Source organism: Frankliniella occidentalis, unplaced genomic scaffold, assembly GCF_000697945.3.
Source record: "Frankliniella occidentalis isolate FOCC.00 unplaced genomic scaffold, Focc_3.1 Scaffold619, whole genome shotgun sequence".
Classification (NCBI taxonomy): Eukaryota; Metazoa; Arthropoda; class Insecta; order Thysanoptera; family Thripidae; genus Frankliniella; species Frankliniella occidentalis.
In genome coordinates, this window is record NW_026267735.1 from 2,027 (window position 1) to 10,643 (window position 8,617).

The following is an 8,617-nucleotide window of genomic DNA, read 5'->3' on the forward strand; positions in this document are numbered from 1 at the left end:
AACTGGGTTTGCTGAGCAGAAAGCTGGTTTGCACTCGCATCAATCAGCACGATCACCGAACTGTCGGCATCGAACGGGTCGGTCGCATTCGACTCGACGCGCGCGCGCTTTGGTGGCTGGCTGGCCGCGGCCGGGACGTCCGCACTGTGCGGCATCTCGGCAGCCTCGATGTGTCTGTATGTTGTTTACGCACGGTCTCTGTGTTTGGTTTTGTGAATGGGTGGGTTCGTGACCGTGACCAATGACTATCTTCAATTTATGACCACACAACCGCACAGTTGAGTTTAGTTGAATTTCAGAACAGACCCAACGCCGAGCGGCCGGCGCCGAATATTTTTGTTTGAATGGGAAAAACAACAAGTGTTTTGAAGTGTCGTTAGAGTTGTCTTGTCACTTTTTAATATTTGTATTTTTGTAACATATGCAATGTGTCTGTGGTTTCGGGGATGAATTCTGTACTCTTCTGAAGATTTTTGGTATCTTAGTGTTAAAATGACCTCTAGGGACTTACTCAATTCTAGCATTTCTCAAAAGAATTTAATGAAAGAAAACATAACCCCACACAAAATTGCTGTTGTTTTATTTATTAAAGAATTTTGTTTGATTAAAGCAAAGGGTGAGTAATGTAAGGTTCTTAAAGCATGTAGAAAATTTCATGTAATCAACAATAAAATTATCCCATACTCAGCTCGCCCAGGCCAATTGTTGACTTGTGAAGATGGTTCTTTCTACAGTGTTGAACCTGTACATAGGAGAGATTTTTGTATGCTTGTACTGAAATTGATTCAAGTAAGTTTTAAGATGGATTTAAAACTATAAATCTTGGCCTCTTGTGTAATTTAACAACTTTTTCTTGTACCCACCTAGTCACCAGATATGGAGTTGTCGGAATTCATGACAGTCTTACACTCAGGACAATACTCATGGTTACCTGCTCATCTATCTGCTTTGAAGAAGACACTTGCTGAAATTAATGATGGAGGAGTTTGTGCAATTCAAACACTTATTCACGACCTTAACACTACCATATTCTCAGACTCTGCATTACTCCAACCAGTTGTCAATAAAAGTAGCATAATAGGTATGTAGACATCCTCTGGAAACTGGAAACACCTAAACCTTTGAAAACTTTTAATTTTTTTAATGATGTGCAGGGCTCTTTCTTCGACGCATAATAATATTCTTTGACAAGCTGACTTTCTCGCAAGTGGTTGCCATTTATCGATCGTACAAAGCCTATTACTACAGAGCAAAGTTAGCTGGTGCAGACCTCAGATGTGCAGCTGAAAATTATGCTGCCGGTTCATCTACTGTTGCTGACTCTATTAGGTCTGAGGACATGGATATTTCGTCAGCAATAGGGCTTGATAGTGAATGTAAATTGCCAAGTCCCAGTTCCAGAGGAGGAATGAAGATGGATTTATTAGCTCTGTAAGTGGATTGCGTGACTTTCAGGTATACTCCTTTGTTAATTAAATTTGATTTTTTTAAATTTATGTCAAAATTGTAAACAGTGAAGGAGAAGTTGTGAGTTGGAGTAGGAGACAAGCGGAACTGTTCATTGCTCAACAAGTCAACCTACTTCAAAATAATGAAAGCCTTGCTCTTTCCCCACCTAAACTCCAAGAAAAGATAAGGGATATTTTACAAGCAAACCCTGATTATGCTGAAGCGGTATGGCATTATTTGGTTTTCTTACTTGTGTACTTCTGTGTTAATCTTCATCCTTCTTCAGTATCCTTTTCATGTAAAAAAATCAATGATTAAGTATTTCTTTCCTCATAGCATTATTTAAGCTATCTTAATTGCTTGCGAGTTCGTGAATACTGTGGGGCAGTTGATAGTCTATTTCACTGTTTTGATCGTAACACAGCCATTGCTGCAAACAGCACTACAATTGATGACAAAAATAGAAGCTTTAGGTATGCAACCTTAAATTTGGCAATCCTCCATGCTCAATTTGGTCAAAGGTAAGTACCTGCAGTAGTACATATTTCTTGTTGTAGTGGGTTACACTAAATTTCTTAACCAGTTGCTGTTATTTGAACTGTGCCACTAAATTCTGCTTGTTTCTTTTCAGGGGGGAAGCTCTGTGTGCTTTACGAGAAGCTGTTCAAATGGCCCACGAAGCTAATGATGACATCTGTCTACAACATGCTCAAACATGGCTCTATCGACTTAGCAATAATAATAAGGTAATTTCTTACCCTCCAGGCTAGCTCTTCTAACAATGCTTGTGCTGTTTTTATTTAACCAAGCATCACTTCTAGACTGTGGAATTTGGTTCCAGGAGGTACTAATTCAGAGGTCAGTGCAAAGGAGCTCTGATCTTAAACTAAGTTACTTGACAAGTCTAGGTATACAGTCACTTGCTCAGTGTACTGCCATAACTGGTACCAAGCCAGCAATAGTTTTTGAGGTAAGCAGTTGTTTTCATTGCACTGAAAAAGAATCCAAATTTTGATGTGCAAGAATGTGCGCTGTACTTAATACCTGATTGAACAATTTTACTAATTTGGTTTTGTGTAGATATTGATGAAGAGTGATACTCTAAATCAGAATTCTGTCCTTGAACTATTGGCCAATAGCTTTGCCCAAAAAGCAGCTTTGTGGCTCCTATATGGCAAGATGGAAATGAGTTTACTAGCCAGTCAGCTCTTACTTTGCCTCTACACTCTTGATGCTATGCCAAACTCTGGTTATAGTGGGGAAAGCACCTGCCTTGCCTTGTGTTGTGTGGCCAATGCCTTTGTACAGGAGGTCGTATTATTATCATTTCTGGTTGTTCTTATGTAAATTACCTATGTTATACTTCTTTCTTCCTTTGTTTCCTTTTCTTTGCAGGGCAAATACCAATTAGCATCAGTATTACTTCAGCATGCTCGTCTACAATTTCCCCACGAACCCATGTCTCATGCTTGGATGTATATTGAACAACTTCTGTACTTCTTTGAAGCTCTTCATAATGGTCGCTGGCAAGAGGCAGAACAAGCAGTTGGTCGCATGTCATCTGTCCATAAATGGGATAGCTTATTGAGGTTGAACAACGTATTATTCTCCACTAAGTTTTGCTTAGTAATTATTTTTATTACTATTTATGACAATATTCTCACTATAGGAAAGCTGAGCTTTTGCTTTCCAAAGGTGATGCCGTTGGTGCTATGAGTGCAGTTCACTCTGTTTTGGACGCTCCAGCCAACGAGTGTGACATGGGGAGTGGTGTAGGTTTACATAGTACCCACAACACCGGTGGAGCCAGATTAGCTTTACGCGTGCGTGCTCTAGTTCTCAGTGCAGAAGCTCAATCGGTTAATGGCCCAGCTCCCGCAACTGCTGTCTGTGTGCTGACTACAGCTCTTGGCTTGGCTCAGCAGAACTACCTTGAACTTCATGCAGCTCTGGTTGCTTGCCATTTAGCAAATCTTCAGGTGATTTTAACAGCTAATGTCACATCACTTTGTTTTTCCAAACCTTGTTTAAATAGCATTTTCCCCCCTCAAATTTGTCATTATTATTTTTTAGCTTCAACTTGGATTACCAGCTCAAGCTCTCAGTCTTTTAGATGAATGGTTACTTGTTGTTTTGGCACATGGTGGAGCTTATGATCGTGGGAGAGCTTTACTTCTATTGGCAAAGTGCCGTGTAGCAGCTGCAACATCATTACCTTGCAGTCTTGAAGACAGAATCAGAGTTGTAACAGAAGCAATCAACACCCTTGAAAGAGCCAAAACTTTGTTTACCCAGGTTGAAGCTATCTCCAGGGTGAAAGATGTCCTTTACTTACAGGTGAGATAATGTGGCAGTTGAAAATAAAAACAAAGAACTCTCATTATGAACTCGTCAACATATTTATTAATTTTGTAACACATTTTGCAGGCACTATTGTACAATGAAGTAGATTGTGTATTAGGGAGGAAGAAGTGTGCTCTTGAATTTCGTGCACTTGATGAGCAGCATCCAACCAAAATAGCTACTACTTTATTAAATCGGTTTTAATTGATAAGAGAATAAAGAGTGAAAGATTATTACATTAACTTTGTTTTTTAATTTTAAAACTATGCAGTGGATGTCAGAACGTACTATTTCTATTGGAATGTGTTTGTGAGAAAACTAATAGTATTTTTAGAATGAGCAATGTAAGTACATTATATCCAGTAAAAAAAGTTCAAATTCCTATAAAAATTGCATAAAAATATGTGCTACAGCACTTTGTAGAAAAATTACATGAGGACAACATGACAAACCATCACCACAGTCATAACATTTCATAAACATCATGACTATCATTTAAAAGTTGGCTTATAAAATGTATCAGTCTAGACAAATCACTTAAACCTTACACCAGCTCCCATTCTGTTCATAGGTCTGTTCATCAGTACCAACAAAAATGAACGATATTGCTTTGTAATATCTCCATTCATTTCATGATCCATGTTGGTGCATCGCCAATACCTCCAGCTTTTTGATGCACAAGTTTTGCGATGTGAACAGCCAATTTGTCAGCATTGGCTTGTGTGTTCGATTCAGCATACACTCTAACAACATCTTCGGTACCAGAAGGTCTGAAAAAAAAAGATGAACAGGTACGTTATGATGTATAAATAGTATGCTTCTTTTTAAAAAAAATATTTTTAACTGCCAACCTGACAAAAGCTCTGCCTTCCGCAAACATTGAAATTAGTCTGTCAAAGTCATCCTGCAAACCTTCTGGTTCACTTATATTGCATTCAGCATCAATGACTTTAATGACATTACGGTCCTAAAACATTAAAATTTAATGTAATTTGGGATCTTATGAACTTCTTAATTTTCAAGATGCGTCAGAAGTCATAATTTACCTGAACAGTAACTTTCAATTGGCGATTTGGGAGATCTGTGTAGCAGTTTTCCCAATCTTCAACACTCCAGCCTCTTGCATGTAGGATAGTTTCTACAATAAGCAGGTCAGAAATGGAATCACCCGTAGTCTCATTCACCATATCAATGAATGTCAGCATTTTCCTGGCTGCACTGCGTTTTCCACCTGCTAACCTGTAGAAAACAGAACTACACGTAGAAAAAATGGTCATCTTCTTTTACTTCAGATAAAAAGAAAATACTACAACAGTTCAAATGGTCATTTTTCTGAAATTCTCTAAGGCCATGTAATCTTGCCTTTTGTCTTCTCGGGCAGCTTTTACCAACACTTTAGTTTTCTTACTAAACAATACCGTTCCATGACCATTTGCTTCAAAATAGATACCAATATCGAATTCTTGAGCTTTGTGATGTAAATACTTTACTCCAGTGGGTACACAAGCAACTTTTAGTTTCTGCGGTGAGAAATTACAATAACAATAAATACCCCACATATTTTTTAAATCAAGAAAAAACATACTGATTCACCGAATCTAAGTTACACTTACCAAGACTTCTTTTATATACTTTGTAGAAGCACCATTTGCATATGCAGTTTGTACAACACCCACGTTGAGCTCTATATTCATGATGTCTAATAGACTTTTAAGATATCCAGCCACTACCAATACAAGAGAGATAGATTATTCACTGTGTTGATGGATAAGTATACTATTTTACAAAAAGGTAAAGACAAACACTGATTCTCATGAACTGACTGTGTCATGGTTAAACACTGAATTTACTCTCTAAGGAAAGTAAGGATGCTGTAAGCAATCTGAGATACCAGCTAGAAGTTGTTGGAAATAGCTAAATAGCTGTGAAGTGTGGAATAACTGAAACGCAGCCTTCAGTAGCAATATTCAGTTCAATGAAATTAAATTTTTGAAAAGTGCTCTTCTTAACAAGCCCATGCAAACATTTATGTTTTTCCTAAAATAACTGCATACTATTTACTTACCCAGGGACGCAATGCGGTCTCCGTCAAGCAACCGGAATTTCACAGATTGATCTTGGTAGTAATAAACAATTCTGTCAGCATCTCCATCAAAAGACACACAGCGATCTTTAGCCTTGATGCGCACTCGCTTTGGCAGTGTTTGGCGCACTTTCACATAATCAGCACCAGACTGTAATTTATTAGAACAATTATAATCATAGTTCAGTCATAAAATTACAGCACTTAACAACTTAAGAGACCTTTATCTTAGCTTTGCATAAGTCTACAAGAGCTGCTTGGCTAACTCGTTGTGCCAATGACAAATGAGACATACTGCCTCAGGACTAACGCACACATATAATAGAGTGATTGATAACAACTCAAAGTTTTACACCTAACAAACCACAAGCATTCAACCAAGTAACTGTCTGCATGTTAGCAAGCTCAGTCCAACACTGACAGTGACAGTGGAGTGGCTGGCTAGGAACCCAACAACCCCCCTCCGTCCCCTTGCCAAAAGATAGGCTCAACCTTTCAAGGGCAAGGGGTAAAATTAACTACACTGGTGCCAGTGTGCCACGTCCCTCCTCAATTATCATCAAGGTACTGTACAATGATTCTGATTAATGGAAGGTTTACAGAGGATACATAGAAAATTAAATGTTCTACATTTAACTCTTTTAAAGCACACATACCTCGTGGTTCAGTTCTCCTTCCCCTGTATTAAAAAGTTCAATTGTTAACAAATCTTTGATGAGCTCAGACATTTTTTTTAACATTGGCCCTCCTACACCATTAGCCATGTCTGCTACAATTTTGGGTTCATAATTCCCACTTTCAGGCCCCCTTTCACTGACCACCTGTTGAGCAAAAAAGAAAAGATAAAAAGAAGGAGTATAATTGCCACTGTTTTGTGGGACTGGTATTCAAATTTAAGAGAACAAGAAAAAAAACCTACTTCTTCTCTAAAGGATCGAAAAGCATTAGCCAGCTTTTCAAAATAACCATCAATAGTTGGATCTCCATACTCATTGTTGGAATTGTGAGCTGCCACAAAATAGTGAACCATTGGTGTAGTGACAATTCCAAAGTCTTTTACTTCAGCTTGAAATACCTTGCTCCCTTCAACAGCAGCATTTGATAGATGTTCGCTGCTTGGTCTGGAAACATTTAAAGAGTTAAAGTTGTAATTGTTTTGAGGAATCTTCACACATAACATTTGCATATGACATTTACCTTGTGTCCCTCCCAAAAAATACACTTGCAGGCTTAGTAACATCAATACTCTCGTCTTTAATTATTTGGAGCAAAGCAGAGCTTAGTTCATCATCTTTTATGTTTGCTAGATCAGAGGCAATTGTTTCCCACCTTATTTCTAGCATTTCCCCTTGAGGATCAATCTGCAATCATTTTTGAGGGTAGTTTCAGTGACAAATGACTCCAAGCAGTTTGTTCCGATTCTAGGATGGATGAGGAATGTATATGCTTACAATTTTCACTCCATTGTCAGCAACAGGATTGTGTGAAGCTGTAATCATAACACCAACCGTAGCCCCTTTGACCCGAGACCTCAACGCCGCAAGGAGACCCATCCTATATAAAATGTGGTCCAAATGTTCAGCTCTGAAAGAGAGACCGCAATGTCAACAACAGGTTACTACAGTAAAGCAGCTGTCATTTACTTGTTTGCATTGGAGTACCAGAGACGTTTGACTTACTTTGAGCGGAACCCCGCCGTACCATATTCAATGTTGATGTCATATTGTCGAGGGAAATCACTCTTCCCTTTAGCCTCGGCAGCTAACGCTAAGGTACCGGCTGTTCCAGACATGTTGAACGCTGACGTAGCACTGGTACCACAACCTAGCAGACTGCAAGCAGACGACAAAACTGGAGTCAGAGGAGACAACCAGTATGAGAAATTTGCTGCGCAGATTAATGCGCAAACCGTTGTGAGATCCATGCCAGTAGGGAGGGAATTCAGGGAGCGCAAAACTGCAAAGAGATGCAATATATCCGAGGAGAATCGATTGCCCCTGTTATGCAACGGGAGCAGCTCGTCTCTTAATCTCTCTCGTAATGTATAGGCTAGCCCCAGTTGGTCAGGGGAGGGGGTTGATGTACTGCACGCACGCGTGCAGGCGGGTTGCCTACTCGCACGGGGCCATAAGGAGCCGTGGGCAGAGAGGATAGGCAAACCCGCCCGCACACGTGCATGCGGTACAGTATAACTACAAAAGTGCGCGGCGTGAATCAGACACCTGGTATGTCATGCTTTTTGCCTTACTCTTACTCACGTGAGGAAAAAGTGCATGTCGCTTAGATGTTATTTACAGTGCCTTCGGTCTATCGACTGGCAACATCTACACGGGCTTAAGCAGAGGATTACGACCTCGGGTTATTTACTAACTGTCTACGTAATAGAGTGCTGGGAAGAAATTAAACACCCACTAATGGTTTTATCGCTTAAAGTAAAACCCGCTTGTCTGTGATTTACGTGATATTAACATTTAGCAACCATTGAGCCCGCAATAATCTTGCTTCTTGCCCGCCCCCCTTTCCCATCTCCCTCTGGCTGTCCATCGCTCCACAACCCGTCGCTGCCCCAACATGACCTACGGAGGGGCGAATCATGAGACATGAATACATCATCATCATCTAGTCGCGTGGTTTTGTTGGGACCTTGTATCCCCCCTCCCCCTTTCCCCTCCTCATCACAAACTCATGCTTCAGCCCGCGAGTCTACGTTTCGCGGCGCAATGTCCTCTGCCCCCCCCCCTC

At 40.0% G+C, this 8,617-nt stretch overlaps 2 protein-coding genes across 3 annotated transcripts; one reads left to right on the top strand and one right to left on the bottom strand.

Moving 5' to 3' along the window:
- Positions 1 to 13: 13 nt before the first annotated feature.
- LOC113202581 (anaphase-promoting complex subunit 5) lies at positions 14 to 4,034 on the top strand. Its single transcript, XM_026416878.2, has 13 exons — positions 14 to 616; positions 689 to 789; positions 868 to 1,081; positions 1,155 to 1,431; positions 1,515 to 1,674; positions 1,786 to 1,970; positions 2,081 to 2,195; positions 2,291 to 2,419; positions 2,530 to 2,760; positions 2,845 to 3,038; positions 3,119 to 3,428; positions 3,523 to 3,786; positions 3,877 to 4,034. Exons 1-13 carry the CDS (start codon positions 493 to 495, stop codon positions 3,994 to 3,996), a joined length of 2,424 nt encoding a protein of 807 aa, XP_026272663.1. The 5' UTR covers positions 14 to 492; the 3' UTR covers positions 3,997 to 4,034.
- On the bottom strand, positions 3,825 to 7,883 carry LOC113202582 (phosphoacetylglucosamine mutase). 2 transcript variants are annotated; one of them, XM_026416879.2, is made up of 11 exons: positions 7,555 to 7,883; positions 7,327 to 7,459; positions 7,073 to 7,236; positions 6,795 to 6,996; positions 6,532 to 6,696; positions 5,858 to 6,026; positions 5,406 to 5,518; positions 5,155 to 5,312; positions 4,839 to 5,046; positions 4,644 to 4,759; positions 3,825 to 4,562 (listed from the first exon to the last, which is right to left on the bottom strand). In XM_026416879.2, exons 1-11 carry the CDS (start codon positions 7,797 to 7,799, stop codon positions 4,418 to 4,420), a joined length of 1,818 nt encoding a protein of 605 aa, XP_026272664.1. In that variant the 5' UTR covers positions 7,800 to 7,883; the 3' UTR covers positions 3,825 to 4,417. The 2 variants fall into 2 exon arrangements, with proteins under 2 accessions (XP_026272664.1, XP_026272665.1); XM_026416880.2 differs by having other exon boundaries at positions 4,839 to 5,031; positions 7,555 to 7,881.
- Between the last annotated feature and the right edge of the window lie 734 nt (positions 7,884 to 8,617).